The following is an 18,602-nucleotide window of genomic DNA, read 5'->3' as shown; positions in this document are numbered from 1 at the left end:
TTGTCAGTCCTGCCTACTTAAGCCATCCAGTCCAGGGGAGCTCTGTCTTTGCCTTGGTCACATCACAAGAAACTATCTCCTGCGATCCTGTTTAAAGACTGGCTTTGCTGACATCCCTTCTGGCTCCCGATCGTGCTTGCTATTCCACTACTTTGATCCCTGACTTCTGGCTTGGCTGACTATCCATGCTGGTTACTGAACTTTGGCTATGTTTTGACTACGTTTGTTCTTTTTACTTTTATTATTAAACAAGTGTGATTTAACTGTACTTCTGCCTCAGTCTGATTTTCATGGTTTCTGACACTGGGGTATTTACTTACATCAACTTTTCTTGCTCCATTTTAGAAAAATCTTTTCATGAGTACTCTTCTTTGTGCTTAGAGAAATTAGATTGAGTTGGAGTGAATTGATTTGTATTTGTACGCTCTATGTTATTACTATCATTTCTAAATTCATTGACAACCATCCTTTACTAGAGAGATAAATCAGGTGGTATTAGTCAACATGATATGTTCTAGTAGATAAATTATCCACAGAGTCATCTCCTGTACTAGATTTACAGTCTCTGGTTATCTCCTGTTCTAGATTTGCCATCCATCCCTGATCATCTCTTGTACTAGATTGGCAGTCTCTGGTCTTCTCTTGTACTGGATTTGCAGTCTCTGGTCTTCTCTTGTACTAGATTTGCAGTCTCTGGTCATCTCTTGTACTAGATTTGCAGTCTCTGGTCATCTCTTGTACTAGATTTGCAGTCTCTAGTCATCTCTTGTACTAGATTTGCAGTCTCTGGTCATCTCTTGTCCTAGATTTGCAGTCTCTGGCCATCTCCTGTACTAGATTTGCAGTCTCTGGTCATCTCCTGTACTAGATGTGCAGTCTCTGGTTATCTCCTGGCAGCCAATTGCAATTGCTGCCTGATCTACTGCAGTAAACTGATTTTGAGTCTTCCTGCCATTGTTATATGTCTAAAAGCGGTTGGTGGGCCCAAGAAAATGTTTGCCCAGGGTCCAATCAATATTAAAGTCAGCCCTGATCAGTCCGAGCTGGTCCATTTGTAGTCGGTAGCAAGGCAATGCAGTAGCTTTTGTAAACTTTACTCAATGTTCCATAGAGTACCCCGAAAGCATTCCACTGCACATTGCTTCCTCAGTTGTTGCCTGTGCTCCACCAACTTTTTTATGCTCTTTCCATTTAGTCTTTATGCTTCTTGTTGCTTCTGGTCTGCTGTTGCCTAGTTCCTTCTTTTATACAGACTGTGCTTCTTGCCAGTCCGTATTTGTCAGTGTTTGTCACTAATAAAAGCTGCAGCCTTGGAGCGCTCCATGTACAAATCAAAACCAATCGCCAGGATTTCTAAGAAAGACCCCCCCCCCCCTCCGTACTCTGAATGATCAATGTGATGGACTCACCTGGGACAGGAGCTTTTGGAGGGGATTGAATGCTGGCCTAGCATACTGATTATGGACCCTGGATTATAATTTCACCTTGAAATCTATATTAATGATACAAATCAGAGTTACTTATGTTTCACCCATCTCTACATCCATTGCTTGCTACCCTTTATCTAACTTTCCCTGTCAATCCCAGTTTCTGGAATGACTGGTAAATGACTGTATACATATCCTTCTTTTCTAACTTTAGATTTTCTTCCCCTCATAATATAAACTGAGTATATCAAGGATGTGTTTTCCCGGCCCTTGCTGGCTGTCACATGAGTTAATATTCTAATCTGTTTTTTTGGCAGAAAGCTAAACTACTGGCTTTTGCATAATGTCAGCAAGAAAAACATGCATAATCACCTTCCTAAGGGAAAGGTGGAAAACATCTAACTTAAAGTAGATGTAAACACTAACTGGATTAGTTTGCTAAAGCCTTGTAAATCATAAACAGGTCCCATATTTTTTATACTATAGAATATCATTTTCTCCTTTTTTTACATCTCAGCTCTCGCTGATAGCCAGCATTTGGGGATCATGTGTCCAGAATATCACCCAGGTAGCCATGCACTCCAGCCAAAACCTCAATAGGATCAAATGGGTAACACAGCTGACACTAACTGCCCCAGTACGGACCACTACTTCCAGGGTATAATACACTCCATCACTCCATCACATACGTAGGTAGAGAGAGGGGGGTGATCTGGGTGCTGCCTCTTGATACAACACAACTCCATCCCTGTAATTCATACATAGAAAAAAAATTCGCCCGTGGGACTTTAAATGAGTTGGTCATATAGGTCATCTTAAATAGGTGTAAAAGTATTTTTATTCAAATTCCAAGAAAAACATGGTTGAATACACATAAACATAGTAGCATCATCAGGCATGATTTAACCATTGACATGTTATTTACAGTAGTAAAGTAGGTCATATACATATACAACATAATACTCGACGCGTTTCGCGAGCTCGGCTCGCTTCCTCAGGAGTTGGTGTATATGCAGGATATCTAAAAAATATATATAGTAGGTAGCCGTAAGATATAACATTCAATGGTGATTTTGGTTAAAAAGAAAGTATGTGGCCTCATAAGAGGCTCTACATACTTACAATATGGACAATGAATCCAAGGCACTGATCCATATAGGCAGCGGCAGAAGGTATTCCAACCGGGAGCTGAAGAGGCGTGACCAACAGCAACCAAACCGGGGGCCAGCAGGGGGCAGACTAGGCGAGAGAGAAGGCTGAAAGTGAAATGTATCCTGAACTGCTCCATAGACCACAGCTGTAATAGTAGCTGTAATAAAATTATATATGTATCTAAGTAGGGTAGAATTAAGTAAATATGATGTAGTATCACTGTTTTGTCAACAAAACTGTGATATTGTGGGCATGGATGCGAACAGGAAAGCAAAAGGAAGGAATAAAGAAGTGTGCAAGGGGAAAAGGGAAGGAATAGAGAGAAGATAAAAGTGAATGAATGAGATGAACAAGTGGCTGGAGGAAAAGAAGGAAGAAATACTGATCCTAGGTGTGCCACATTACCCATACACAGCATAGATAAAAACATTAGCAAGAGATTGTTTGTAAATATTGGAGTAATCACCAAGAGATGGTGAAGTAACAGTATAAGAAATATATATATATATTGATAATATCCATATAATATGCTGGTACGGGAAAGGAGCACAGACAAGGATAAGTAGAAGGAAGGTATGGGAGGTGAAAGCAATCAATCAAACTAATAAAGAGAGGGAGAGAAAAATAAATGGTGTGTGCTGTTGAGTAGTAGTGAGTGAAAACAATGAGCACGCAGTATGTGTAGATAAGTAAGGATGGGTTGAGATAATATATTAGGTATCTCTAGTGTGCTTACTGCAATATGAGACCTCTCAGGTATGAGAGGACAATCCAAGTGCAAGGAGAAAAAGAAGTTCGCCATGTCTGAACCCCCAGCTTAAATCCCCGAGTAGGATCGTTCGGCCACACCCCTAACGCCATACTAACGTGGCTACGGTACGTGCCCGCACTGCGCATGCACGGGAACCCCCCGCCAACGTAATGACGCACTGCACACCAGTACGTGGAGACGCCACAATGCGGACGTTCCACGATTGGCGGAGATGTATGGCGCCGATGTACAGGTGGCCCCGCCCAATTAAGAAATTTTCTTTACGGGAGGGGACAGCAGGGGGGAAAAAAGAGAAACCTCCCATTTATACATCGCAGCTCCCGGGACGGAAAAACCCGCAGCTGCCCATGGTTACAGTACACTGGGAGCAATGCCATACTTAAACCCAGATGGCATAGCAAATAGTATGGTAATCATGAGTACGTATATAAGATTCATTGTCCATATTGTAAGTATGTAGTGCCTCTTATGAGGCCACATGCTTTCTTTTTAACCAAAATCACCATTGAATGTTATATCTTACGGCTACCTACTATATATATTTTTTAGATATCCTGCATATACACCAACTCCTGAGGAAGCGAGCCGAGCTTGCGAAACGCATCGAGTATTATGTTGTATGTATATGATCTACTTTACTACTGTAAATAACATGTGATGATGCTACTATGTTTATGTGTATTCAACCATGTTTTTCTTGGAATTTGAATAAAAATACTTTTACACCTATTTAAGATGACCTATATGACCAACTCATTTAAAGTCCCACGGGTGAATTTGTTTTCTATGTATCACATACGTAGGTATTGCTTTAGGAAAGTTAACAATAACATGAGGGCAGTGGGTAACATGAAAGTCCAGGCAGATTTGGACTCTGCTTATGAGGAGAGGTTTGGGTGGCTGGAGTTGCTTTTGGAGGAAAATAAGTCCAGTTTTCATTTAGATTTAGTGCAATATATGAAATTAGATGTGGCACAAACATATTTTAGAAGTCTATATTTAACGCTGCACATATAAAAGGGCATTTCATTACAGCATTTAAGAAATTATTATAAGTTTATTTATTTGTATAAGAATTTAAATAACTTATACTATGACCATACTTTGAGTGGGGGACATAACTAGGTGGAGCCAATCACTGTTCTCCTTTTTAGCCTCTGTGGGGGAATCCCTCCCTGTCTCACTTTAGAACTATTCCAGATCCTCAGCTATGTCCATGTTTTGGTAAAGAAAACTTTTCAAGATGTCATACTCCATGGTACATTGTTTTTGATTCAGGATCTATATACAAAATTTCAGTAACCTGACTAGATGATGTTCTGCTATTTTCAGTTAGGCAATGCTGCTTGATCTCAGTTTCTACATTCACCTGTACTCCAAGCTGATTTGATAGAGAGACTCTTGTCCCAAGATACCCTTCAGAAATCTCACCCCCTCTATATATGCATAGCTCCCAACTGTCCCTGATTTCGAGGGACAGTGCCTGATTTAGAGCAATGTCCCTCTGTCCCTCATTCCCCCTCATTTAGTCTGATGTATATAGATTAGGGCTGTGGAAATTAAAGATGAATTCCTCAATGAATCTATTAATTTTTTTGATCGATCAACATTATTTTGATCGGTACTCACCTCTCCGCCGGCTTCCGAGTCTTCAGGGAGTTCCATCGGAGATCCTGAGATGTCACGGACATTGCCGTCACTGGACTCCTCCCCCGGTGATGTTGAAGTTCTGATTAAGCATAACGGGTACGGGGGGGAGGGACATATGACGTCACCGATTGCTGCACTACGGAACTAACAAGATTGTCGGCTTTACATGCTATGTTTTTATCATCTTTATGTGAGTAGTTTGTGTTTGAACACAAAAATTTAATTTTATACTTAAGTGGTGAGCATTTAGATCTTTTCTTTCTACACATGACCTGGCATCCTTGCTGAGATCTAAAGAGACGTGAAAGAAGTTTATGGTCTGTGTTAACCCTTTTGATACCCGCTTGCATGACCACCTGTTTGCACAGGGGTCCATGCCATAAGCTGAAAGTGATTAGATAGGCCAGAGGTGGAGGGATTGTCATGCTACTGTGGAAAAAAAATGACTTTGTCAGTGCTACAGTTTGAATTTAAAATGTATTTGTGTGAACTGTGAAGTTAAGTCATAGATTGTGGAAACGAACTGTCGGGTGATTGTATATAGTGTATACCACATTTACCACCAACTAATGCAGAGTTGTAATGCAAGGAGATCAGCTAAAAGTAGTTGGATCTGTATGTGCATTATAATTAATCGAAATTGGTCGATTAATCGATTTAAAAAAAAATTGATTATTCGAACACGAAAATTTTAATCAGTAACAGCCCTAATATTGATGTATATAAAATGCACTTTTTTGTCTATCAAAAAGTGTTTTCCAGCACTAAACCTTTCATCTGATTTCTAAATTGCTGCATTTGTAAATTTCAAAAGCCAATGTAAAAGAATAGTAGTGGTAAAAAAAACACTTGTGGGTTTAACCAATCTTGTTTTTTTTGTACAATTCTCTTTTAAGGGGGCGTGGCAGGGGTGTATCCTTTGCCTGCATACTTTTACTGATAGGTGTCCCACATTCCTATCTCAGAAAGTTGGGAGGTATGTATATAGTATTTCCCTGTACAGTTAACTGGGAGAGGGAGAGAGAGGACCCAATCATCTGTTCTTCATGCACTGTGTGCTCACAAGGAACACGGGGACAGGACAAAACAATAGGGTGAGCAGAGTGATGAGCTCATCAGTCTGCTGCTGCTCCATCACAATCCAGTTACAGGCTGAAGGCAGAGAAGTAACTTAACTTTATTGTTGAACTGCAGCAGAGAAAAGCGAAGTCACCTGCCTGGCTATTGGGCTGTTTACATTTTTACAAATGAATGGACAGAAATGCGAATTTTTCTGTAAAAAAACAATTACACATTTTAAATTTTTGTATCTGTTTGCATAACGATCAGCTTTAATGCATATATTGAATCAGAAATATTTGTGCTGTGAAGAAAAGTCTGCCTTAGGTTAGCAATGCAACAATCGGGACAGTCACGCTCTTGGTACTAAAGAATTGGACACATGATAGCAATAATTATGATTGAAGTCACAGAGTCAGATTAATGATGTGTAGCTGGGTAGTTTATTGTTCCTCTGGACAGGGTACTGCCCACATAACTGCGGAGCACAAGCTGCGATGGGAAATATCAGATGAGCTGCAGTCTGGCCATCCACTGCAAATCACAGCTGAGCCTGCTGTTCTTGGTATTGATTTTCTACAGAAGAATATCACTGCTGTGTACAAAGACCTGATAATGAGTTTAAAACTCAGACTTTTCACTTTTTATGCATCTTATGACCCTACTTATTAAGTTTATTTTGAGTCTTACACTTGTACTGTTTTGTCACATCATTTCACTTGACACAAGCATTTCCTCCCGCTTGTTTGCATATACTTCCTTTTGTGCCTTGTCCCATTTGGAGTTTAGTTACGCCATTAATAATCACAAAGCATAGGCATGTTTTATTGCCGGCAGTGTAAATCCTGCTGGGCTCATCACAAATTTCATACTGGTTGTATAATGATGTCCCAGTTGTAGACACAGTCTGCCTAAAGTAGATACAAACGCCTGACTTAATAAATAGCATATTCATAACATTGTTCCTCATAATAATACATTGGAGGGATAAGAGTTGTTCATTAGCCATCTGCTCATGAACTTTTCACAACTTTTGCATTTTAGAAGAACTCTGCAAAGGTGTAAAATTAAGTAGAACTAAAGACACATCATTTTGGTCAGGTTAAGCCCCATACACACTATCAGATTATCTGTTGAGTTTTTCCTTCAGATTTACCAAAACCATGTAGTAGAAGGGCCTGCCTGATTGCATACACATTGAAACTCCTAAGGTTTGTCCTCATATTATATGGTTTTGGTAAATCTGAAGGAAAAAGTCAGCAGATAATCTGATAGTGTGTATGGGGCTTTAAGGGGAGGTTTATAACCCCTGGCAATGTTTTTGCCATTTGTGACCCATTGGGGAGATTTCCATTCACTTCCTGTACCATAGCCAAAACAGGGGGTGAAAGGAAAACCTTCCAAAGTGAGGGAATCCCTGATTGTCATCAGGATCACCAGAACTAGTGTACCAATTGGAAAATGTCCCCTCTATTCTTTTGGTGACAACCCAAAATTTGGGATTTTCTTTCATTTTTACTCTTGATGATAATGGTAAACAGGATCAATTAAGGGAGCGGACCTCCATAACATGGACATAGACAGCAGTAAAAGCCTGACAGGTGATGTAATCCGTCTTCACTCTATCAATAAAAATGTAAAAAAAGTTTGCCTTTAGTTATACTTTAAGCAGTGTGAGTGTTAAGTGTAAAACTGTAGAAATGGGATAATAAGTGTCCAACCACTCTAAAGGTTTTGCCACCGCAGGCCCAGGATAATGTGGCATTTCCACAAATATTGAAGCATTAGGGAATTTACATTTCCTGATAGTGTAAGGGCTCACTTATACTGGTACAGAAACATTTAAAGCATGGAAGAACTGTTTGTTTATGTGTCCAGGGCAATATGGAGCTGCATGCAGGCAGCCTATGTTAGTCAGTGGAGACACATGGGCTGTAGGAAATGGCCTGCAAATCCAAGTTTTGCACGCATGCAGGGACGGGTGAATGGAACTAATAATAGGTTGGATTTAATGTATCTTTTTTCAACCCCATCTACTATGTAGCTACGTAACTGTAATACTTTTTGAATTATTAGTTGCGTTATTTTTAAATAATATATACCAACTTTTTGGATGCTAAAAATAAATGATGCTTTGGTCGATTGGCATCATTACTTATATTTCTTATATTTCTCATTTAATGCAGGTATTCTTGGCGCCATCAACTGCGGGAGTTTAAGCGTGAATATCGCGTGGTGGCTCTTGATTTACGAGGATATGGGGAAACAGATGCTCCCTCTTGTAAAGAGAACTACAAACTAGACTATATTATTGTGGATGTTAAAGAAATTTTAGACTCTTTAGGTAAGAGAAACAAATCCGCTTCATTGCAAACTCAATGTCCATGCTCATTCTTGAATTGTTATATTGGTGCAATCTTACCTCTCAGGGATGACTTGACTTATGGTTATTTACTTGCATTTTCTCCCTGTCAAACAAAAGTTAGCCCAAGTATCTGGCCTTCTTATCCCCTGCCTGAGATCTGTACTCATAGTTTTAAAATACTAGCATGTAAAGGTACTGTTTTAGCCTCTAGCAGCCATAAAAGTTGGTCAGTTAGTGGGTTGGAAAGTTGCATAGCTATTATAGACTTTTGCATTGGGTGGCAGGACAGCCATGGTTGACACAGACACTTATCATGTTACAAAAGAGGTAAAGTGGTCCAGAGCGTGTGGTTGGATGCGTCCTATGGTGTTGTGTGGCCAGTTTCTCTTTATCCTGATTGGATGTGGATGGAGATAGGGAGCCATCAAGCAGAGAGGTCCAGGGACCATAATGGGAAAGAGACAGAGAACAGGACCCATGGGAAGCAAAAAAAAAAGTCACATACTACTACTTATTGCTATTACTGTCGCTTACTACTACTGGAATGTAACGCTCATCAGAACATTGGGTTTGCCCCGAAGCTGCTGCTGGACAATGCCTCTGATAGACTCTGTATTTACATGGACCCTGCCTTTGCAGGTATCCCGGGGTTAGCCTGTTAAGATTAGGGATGTAGGGAAGAATAATGTCTCCTTATGCCTAAACAACAGTTTTTTCAAATAGAAGAAGAAAGGCCCAAAATATAAAATAGAGCCTTGTGGGGGGAAATTTTGTTCTGGAACACATAAGGAGCTTTGCCAAGCAGCTAGTAAGCTCTGTGTCCTTTAATATCCTTAGTGGAAGTCACCATTGTTATAACCATAAGAATAGATGTTATCCATGATATACATGAATGATACCAATAATTGGTTACAATCAAAAAGACAAAAGATGGGTTCTCCACATTCAACGCATTTCACAGGTCAGTGCCTGCTTCTTCGGTAATAACAATAAATGTTCCCCTTATCTGTAACATAAATAGACAGGTTGTAATTTTCAATATTCTATCATAGCCACAATGTCATCTCTATGTTCCAAAGCGCAGCCTACCTAGAACAACAGCAACATGTTCAAATACTGTATACCATTTTAAAGAAAGCCAGAGAAGACATCATCAGAGATGGACAGATCCAGGTGCTACAAAAGAAAAGCCTTTTAATTCGACTTATATATTTTTTAGAAATGTTTGGAGTGCTGCCAATATTGTGTACAAAGGTATTTTTTTTTTTAATGCTGACATACTGTATAGTGCAAGTAGGCACTGCCAACATACAACGTCGCTGTTGGGAATCCCATAAATTAGCCTTAGTGATTCTGTAACAGTGTTGACAGCATTAAGGTATCCTGCAAAGCTTTGTATTAAGATTTGCATCTTTGCCCTGTTGCCCTTCAATTGCCTGTTGCCCTTCCTCACTGCTGTAAACATTTTTCTCAGACATGTTCCCCAGAGATTTGATGAGCTTCCCATGCTTCAAACATAGGAACAAACCATCAAAATTTTTCTTCTTTGACTTCAATGGAGTTCGGATTCAATGACTTCTGAATCATGTCAATTTTGACCTATTCAACCGAACTGCCCTCAAATCACACAGAGGCATGTTTGAGTAACACCAGTTATGAGATACAGCATCAAGACAACAAAGTAAAGATCATCTGAAACCTTACCCTGAAGCCTGTGGATGAGCATATCCACCATCTGTTGCATAAAATCTTCATGTGTGTACCATGATTACCAACCTGCTTTTTCCATACAGCTCAGTTACCATTCCACTTTGGTGTAGACCTGTTACAGAATATTTTCCTTTCCTGGAGGAAGGCTTTTAAAGAGGAAGTAAACCCTGATGAGTTTACTTCCTCTTTCATTCCCTGCAAAGGTAAAGCATAATGGACTACTATGCATCGCATAGTAGTCCATTATGTGTCACTTACCTGACACAGGAGCCAGCGAAGTCACCGCTGTCCCCTGTAGTCCGGTGCATCCATCTTCTTGGTGGGTCTCGCTGCTCCGCCGCTGTCATTCGGCGAAGCCGCGATGACGTCACTCCCGCGCATGCACACGGGAGCCACCCACTCAGTGCGCCTGCGCGCCGCCATCTACGGCGCATGCGCCATAGACAGCGGTGCCTGTCTTTTGGCAAATACACGGTTTAGGAGATATTTCTTGGACCTACAGGTAAGCCTTAATCTAGGCTTACCTGTAGGTCAAAGTGTGTTGTAAGGGTTTACAACCACTTTAAAGATTATTGCAGTTTCCTGACACAGTCTTGATGGTAGGTTCTATAATGTACTAACTTCATACCAGGCTTGATTTGTAGAATGATTGATGATTCATCATGATATGATGATATATTATAGAGTATTAAAATACTACAAGGGATGTTCAAGTCACACCAGGACTTTTGAGTTTATATAATAAAAGAACACATTTTAAGGAGTGGAAACTGCATTTAATTTCGACATGCTCCTCTGCTACACTTGTCCCAGCGTTTAACTAATGCCTGGAAAGCTTCAGTATAGAAATATTTGTCAGTAAATCTGAACCATCCTAGGACAACCTCTTCACTTCGTCATCAGTGCTGAAATGCTGACCTCCGAGAAACTCTTTTAAGGGTCCAAAATCCTGAAAACACTGTTAGGGGGATGGGGCAATACTTCCTAGCCAAGTTGCTGTAATGCATGGTGAGCTTGTGCATTGTCTTGGAGAAACACAACATTTTCAGTGATCAAACCAGGCTGTTTTTTTCTGAAGACGTGCATGAACATCATTCAGAACCTGACAGTCTTCTGTGTCAGTCAAAAGCTTTCTCGGTAATCTGCAAATGCTTGTGAATGATTTTGTTCCCCATTCCCACAGAAAAATGTGTCTCTTTTACAACAGGTTATGTTGATTATCCACAATCAGGTGTTCTGCATGTTGAATGTTCACAGTAATGACTACCGCGGGAGCGGGAAGCACCACAGCCAGAATCGTTACTGACGAACATACCGCCATCTTTGAAACGTTTACACAAGTGGTCTCCAAACTGCAGCCCGGGGGCCAGATGCGGCCTTTGCTTGCTTTTATTCGGCCCTTGGGACACTATTCTTTTCAGTGATACGAGACACTATTCTGCCAACTGACACCAACAATAGGGCACCATTTCTCCCACTGACACCAACAATAGGGCACTATTTCTCCCACTGACGCCAACAATGTGGCACTTTTTCTCCCACTGACACCAACAACGGAGCACTATTCCTCCCAGTGATACCGACAATTCCTCCCGGTGATACCAAGGATGGGGCACTATTCCACCCACTAATACCAAATATGGCAATGTTTACTCCCTGATGCCAAGAAAACTTCCACTCCCACTGGCCACAGTCCAGTCCCCCTAAAGTCTGAAGGACAATAAACTGGCCCTTTGTTTATAAAGTTTAGAGACCCCTGATTTACACCATTCAAGTGTCTTGCTGTGCTTGAAGTCTTCTGTAGCTATCCGCGGGTTTTCAATGCCTTTGTTGACAAGAAACGTAATCACCACATGCTGTTCCAGGCACGCACTAATATTGTCATCTGCCATCTTGATTAACAGTCTCTGGACTGGCCCATACAGTGTATTTCGTCTATCAGTAATAGGATACACTTTCCACTTACTACTGCATGTAGTACCGCCACGCTAGCATCCCTTTTTATACCTGTAGCATTAAAAGTCCCGAGGGGTAATTTACTAAGAAGAAGGCACTGAACCAGTTCATACATTAATTGTTGCGCCGGAAAAGTAATTAATTGAACGTGCGAACTGGCGCACATTAAAGCGCAAATAGCGTTAATAAATACTCGCATATGTAAACTGCAACTGTCGCTAGGGTAACTGCGGTTTTCTCATTGGCTAATTTCATCTCATTGGATGTGCCTTCTTAGGCAATTAGTAGGTGTTCTCAGTTAATTAACACTTTTGATGCTAATCTCATTACTATCACTTCTAATATTTGAAATGTGTTTTTTTCTTTTTTGACCCAAATCTTTCAATACATTACAAAGAACAGAGAAGAGTTTTTAAACCCAATAAATTAATATTTTCAGATCTTGATCTTTAAAGGTGACCATACACTGCAATCAGTTAGATTTTAAATAAATTAGATTTAGTGCAAGAGCCTGTTTGATTTCCTATAATTTGAATTAATTGTTCAAGTGCATCTTCCTATTACATATTTTGCCTAAATATCGAGTTGTACAGAGATTGGCCAATCAGATTGCATAGTGCATGACCATCTTAAAGTGGTGTTCCGCACACACCAAGAAAAAAAATGCTTAAAAAATAAATAAAAAATTTAACTCACCTCTAAGTACCTGTTGCTAGGGGGTCCCTCATAGTCTGCCTCCTTCAGTGCCTGGGCACCTGACGTCACTTCCCCTCAGCGCAGGAAGGGCTCAGCTCTGTCCCCCTCCCTTCTGTCAGTCATCTGGGACACGTGACAGGTCCCCGATGACTGCGCGCCCAATCATGGTGCGCATCGCCGCTCACGCATGCGCAGTGGATGCCCGCCTGTGGCTTCAGTTGCCCACAGTTGCAGTGCCGGTGCCGCCGAGAGGAGGGGGGGACGAGCGGGGTTTCGTTCCCCCACATTGCTGGACCCTGGGACAGGTAAGTGTCCGATTATTAAGTCAGCAGCTGCAGTATTTGTAGCTGCTGACTTTTAATCAATTTTTTTTTTTTTTTTTTTTTTTAGAGGAAACTCCTCTTTAAGCGCCAAATTTGGTATGTAGATGGGCCATGACCCACTTGTATTTTCCAAACAATATTTCTTGGGCATTGTAAAACACCCTTTTTTCACAACATGCTAGAGTGATCAGGAATCTTCAAACTACGGCTCTCCAGCTGTTGCAGAACTACACATCCCATGAGGCATTGTAAAACACTGACATTCACAGACATGACTAGGCATGATGGGAATAGGTAGTTCCTGAACAATTGGAGGGCCGTTGTTTGAAGACCCCTGTGCTAGACCATTATTATGCCTCCAGAATTGGGAGTGTGGCATCTACCCAACTTCTCTCTGCTGGTGGACACAAGAACCTGAATCTATTTATATATATATATATATATATATATATAGATAGATAGATAGATAGATAGATAGATAGATAGATAGATAGATAGACACACAGACACACAGACACACACTGAAGCAGGAACCAATATACATTGGCCCGGAAGTGACCCTGTACACAGTGTGTTTTGAGGCCAAATCATTTAGACATACACACATGACCCACACAAACACCACCCCATGTAAAAATAAATAAAAAATGATCTTAATTAGCAAGTAAGGATCACCTCTTCCTCAGAGAACAGTGATTGGTAATCACAACAGCTTGAGGAAGATTTTGCAAAATAATGCAGCACAGACAATTAAATCAAAGTGAAACTAAAAACCTACAAACACACATTGACAACATCAAAAATATTTCAGTGAACAATATCCCCCCCCCAAAAAAAACACACACACACACACACACAATAAGCCACCCCCTATCGAAAATTAAGCACATAACACGGTCCGGGGGGGTAAACACAGAGCCTAAAATGGGCAAAAGTTATACAACAAATACGATTGCAGTCTATGGGAACAGACTTGTTAATTTTGCTAGTTCCCACTTGGCTGGCTTATAACCTAGTTATTGGCCTTAAAATGGGTAGGGGGGCCTAGGTCCCACCCTGAGAGACATATATCAATGTCACCAATTTGGCAAATCATGACAACCACAAATACGAAACAAGGAGAAGTGCCTTTAACCACTTGCCGCCGCCCCTTGTCAAATGACGGCGGCAAAGTGGTTTCAAAATCCTGACTGGACGTCATAGACCGTCCTCAGGATTTTTAGCCGCTGCACGCCCCCGGGGGCGCGCATCGCAGCAATCGTTGTTGCGGGGTGTCAGTCTGACACCCCGCAACTACAATCTCGGTAAAGAGTCTCCGACGGAGACTCTTTACCACGTGATCAGCTGTGTCCAATTACGGCTGATCACAGTGTAAATAGGAAGAGCCGTTGATCGGCTTTTCCTCACTCGCGTCTGTCAGATGCGAGTAGAGGAGAGCTGCGCCTCTGACGGGGGGGGGCTGCGCTGATCGATTATCAGCGCAGCCCCCCGAGGATACCCACACTGGCCCACCAGGGACGCCACCAGACTACCAGGGATGCCCAGCAGCAGGTATGCCACCCTAGACCACCAGGGATGCCAGTCAGTGCCACAATGGATGCCAATCTGTGCCCACAATGGATGCCAATCAGTGCCCACAATGGGCATCACTGATTGGCATGCATTATTGTTTGGCACTGATAGGCGTCATTGTATTGTACTGATGGATGCCAATCAGTGCCCATCCGTGCCACCTATCAGTGCCCATCCATGCCACCTATCAGTGCCCATCTGTGCCAACTATCAGTGCCCATCCATGCCGCCTATCAGTGCCCATCCATGCCCATTTGTGCCGCCTATCCATGACAATCCGTGTCAGCTATCCATACCAATCCGTGCCAGCTATCAGTGCCAATGTGTGCCACCTATCAGTGTCCATCCGTGTCACCCATCAGTGCCACCTATCAGTGCCACCTATCAGTGCCCATCAGTGCCGCCTATCAGTGCCACATATCAGTGCCTATCAATGCCACCTCATCAGTGCCACTTCATTGGTGCAACCTCATCAGTGTCGCCTTATCAGTGCCCATCAGTGCCGCCCCACCAGTGCCCATCAGTGAAGGAGAAAACGTACTTATTTACAACGTTTTAAAACTGCAAAAAATAAAAACTGTAGAGGTGATCAAAAACCACCAAAAGAAAGTTCTATTTGTGGCAAAAAAAATTATAAAAAATTAATTTGGGTACAGTGTTGTATGACCTCGCAATTGTCATTCAAATTACAACAGCGCAGAAAGCTCAAAATTGGTCTTGGAGGGAAGGTGTTTAAGTGCCTGGTATTGATGTGGTTAAAAATGCAAAATTGCTTAAAAGCCAGTAACTTGGGGGGGGGGGGGGGGGGGGCTTATTCAGCCTGTAAAGTGGTGCATCTGTAGCATGTATCCAAAATGCTGCTTCAGAGATGTACGATTTACAAATCTACTTTGCAGCTACAAGATTTTAACCAAAAACAAAAAATAGCCTGCCCCCAATACATACAAGGCCATTTGGGCCTGTTAAGGCTTAAAATGAGAACCCTCACGTAAAAAATACCACCCCAAACTTAAAAAAAAATTGTGCCCCTCTCACACACTTACAAATCCCTAGTCAAACACACAGCAAGCCAGCCCATGAAAGGGGGTGGATGCTTGGGGGCAGGAGGGGCTCAGGCACCCCAAAAGTCAACCACCTTGTTCCCATATTCAGGGTGACAAGGGCCTCTTCCACACAGCCTAGGTTGGGCTTTGTGGCTAGTATTGGGCTGAGCCCAACATGCCCCCAACGCAGCCAGCTATGTTGACTACATGGTTCAGGAGGGGGTTGTGCGATTGTTCGTCTCACCCCTTTCCTAGCTAGCCCTGTTGTATGCTCTGAAAAAGGATGTGGATTGGTGAAGGCAGCTCACAGCCTTTTGAGAATAGAGTGGAATGTGGAGTTCCCCTTTAAAAGCAAAAGTTAGCCCATGGAAATCCAAGGGGTTAGAGGGGGGAGACAAAAGCATTGGAGAATGGAGTGTGGAGTTCCCCTTTAAAAGCAAAAGTTAGCCCATGGAAATCCAAGAGGTTAGTGGGGGGAGACAAGAGCACTGGAGAAGGGAGTGTGGAGTTCCCCTTTAAAAGCAAAAGCTAGCCCAAGGAAATCATATGCATTAGAGGGGGAAGGTTAAATGCCCTTTTAGGAGGAGCTAGAGGATTGAGAGTCTTTTTACATAATTTTAACAAGGTGCATGTCACATGTTGGCAACGTAACATGCTAACATGACCTGTGTGCAAATCTCCTTAAAAAAATAAAGGTGAACCGGCGTAAAAAAAAAAGTTTTCAAGTTTAGAGGTGCACCCGTTCAACCCGTGCAATTGCATGTACTTGCTGCTTAACATTTACATGAACAAACGCATGTGAATGAGCAAAACAGCCGCTTGCGCATGCGCACTGCTTACATTGATCTCACGCAGTTATAAACGTACTTGCAGGCACAGCAAACTCTCTGAAAAAGTTACTTTCTAATTCTATTTTGGGCATATTTGTTACTTGGGCAGTTGTTACTAAACTTCCTCACATCGCTCCATAATATTGGAACCGCCATCTTCTGTCAATATTGATTTGGAGATGCCGTGGGCCATGTCCATAGTGGCGCACAGATTGCATTCTTCCCTGCGCCAAGTTCGCTATAGTAAATGGGGGATTTGTGCTCTGTTACCGGCACACCATTTCGTAAATATGGAAATGTGCGTTGCGCCTCACCGTGCGCCTCTACCGATGGCTCACATTTTTCTTAAATCACCCCTATGGTTTGACTTGAACACCCCTCATATTATATGTGCACATGCCTACAGTGCCATATGTCTAGCTATAAATATGTTTCCTATTGTCTTTCAGGTTACTCAAAATGTGTCCTTATTGGCCATGACTGGGGTGGGATGATTGCATGGTTAATTGCCATATGTTATCCAGAGATGGTCACCAAGCTTATAGTTCTAAGTTTTCCCCATCCGACTGTTTTTACAGGTGAGTTTTAAAAAGTACATCACTTTCTTTCACTTGGATATACAATTAACAAATTGTTTTATCATTTTAATCTTCACATTTTAAGTAAAAAAATACAAATGAATTGTTACCTGCTACAATTATAAACAAAATGACAAGACCATATTACATATTACATAGTAAATACATATTAAATAGTATTTACTTGCACCTATTTACCTGTACCTTCATTAACTAACAAACATAACATGACTTAACCCAATACTTGATAGTAGTAAATGTATGGGATTAATGCCCATATTAAGCCTATAATATTTACAGCTGTCCAAATGATATACGTTATGACACTTGATTTAGAAATGTAATTTGGTGTTTAGAGAGCTCCTTTCAGAGGTAGAAGTCGTTTTACAGGTTGATGAAGATTTGGCATACATCTATGCTTGAGTTGGACATTGCATTGGCTTTCTATTCTGATTAGGCTTGTACTATTGCTTTTTTGACAATGCTTTTTTGACAATGCTCTTATTATGTATTTAATTGCTATCCTGCGTTCATCTAATGCAAATCGCTGTCCCGTTAAATCACTATGCATGGAAGGTATCTCTATTTTCCTTATGGTTCTGAACCTAAACCTTTAAAAATACAAGGTGGTATACTCTTTCGATCAGTATCTATGACACCAAAAGCTCAACACTGTAAGTTAATTGTGACTAGGGATAAGCCGAACACCCCCTGGTTCGGTTCGCACCAGAACTTTCGAACGGACCCCAAATTCGTACGAACGTTAGAACCCCATTGAAGTCTATGGGACTCGAACATTCTAAATTAAAAGTGCTAATTTTAACGGCTAATATGCAAGATACTGTCCTAAAAAGGGTTTAGGGACCTGGCTCCTGCCTCAGGGGACATGGGTCAATGCAAAAAAAGTGAAAAAAAGTGAAAAATTCCTTTAAATATCGTGCCTGGGGGGTGTCTGTAGTATGCCTGTGAAGTGCCACGTGCTTCCCGTGTTTAGAACAGTCCCTGCACAAAATGACATTTAACGGAAATAACGTCATTTAAAACTGCTTGCGGTTTTAATGTTATATCTGGTTCCTGCAATATGGTTGAAAATCATTGAGAAAAATGCCATGGGTAGCCCTCCCTGCCCATTACCAGCCCCTTTGGGTCTTGTACGCATATTAAGGGGAACCCCGTACCCATATTAAAAAAAGGAAATACGTGTGGCCCCCAGGCCCTATATACTCAGAACAGCAGTATACAGGCGGTGCAAACAAGACAGGGACTGTGTAGGTTTGTTGTGTTAAGTTGAATCTGTTTGTAATTTTCAACTGGTACATTTTTAAAGTGTAGCTCCAGTCAAAAAAACTATTTTTAAGCTTTTTGGAAAACATAGGGAAGGGTTATAACCCCTGTATAATTTGTTTTGCCATCCGTCTTTTTCAGAGCACGCAGACAGCACACACAATCTCCTACCGCTGACTGCAAGC

At 41.5% G+C, this 18,602-nt stretch overlaps 1 protein-coding gene across 1 annotated transcript in view; it reads left to right on the top strand.

The window, feature by feature from the left end:
- The window catches only part of EPHX4 (epoxide hydrolase 4), a 105,698-nt gene that overhangs the window by 44,081 nt on the left and 43,015 nt on the right, over positions 1–18,602 (top strand). The window contains exons 3-4 of the mRNA XM_077452923.1: positions 8,247–8,404; positions 17,005–17,133. Coding sequence (XP_077309049.1) covers positions 8,247–8,404; positions 17,005–17,133 — 287 coding nt within the window. The remainder of the gene's footprint in view (positions 1–8,246; positions 8,405–17,004; positions 17,134–18,602) is intronic.

This window comes from Lithobates pipiens, unplaced genomic scaffold, assembly GCF_037356315.1.
Source record: "Lithobates pipiens isolate NorthernLeopardFrog02 unplaced genomic scaffold, aLitPip1_a1.2 Scaffold_23, whole genome shotgun sequence".
Classification (NCBI taxonomy): domain Eukaryota; kingdom Metazoa; phylum Chordata; class Amphibia; order Anura; family Ranidae; genus Lithobates; species Lithobates pipiens.
This window is presented reverse-complemented; position numbering and strand designations above follow the sequence as displayed.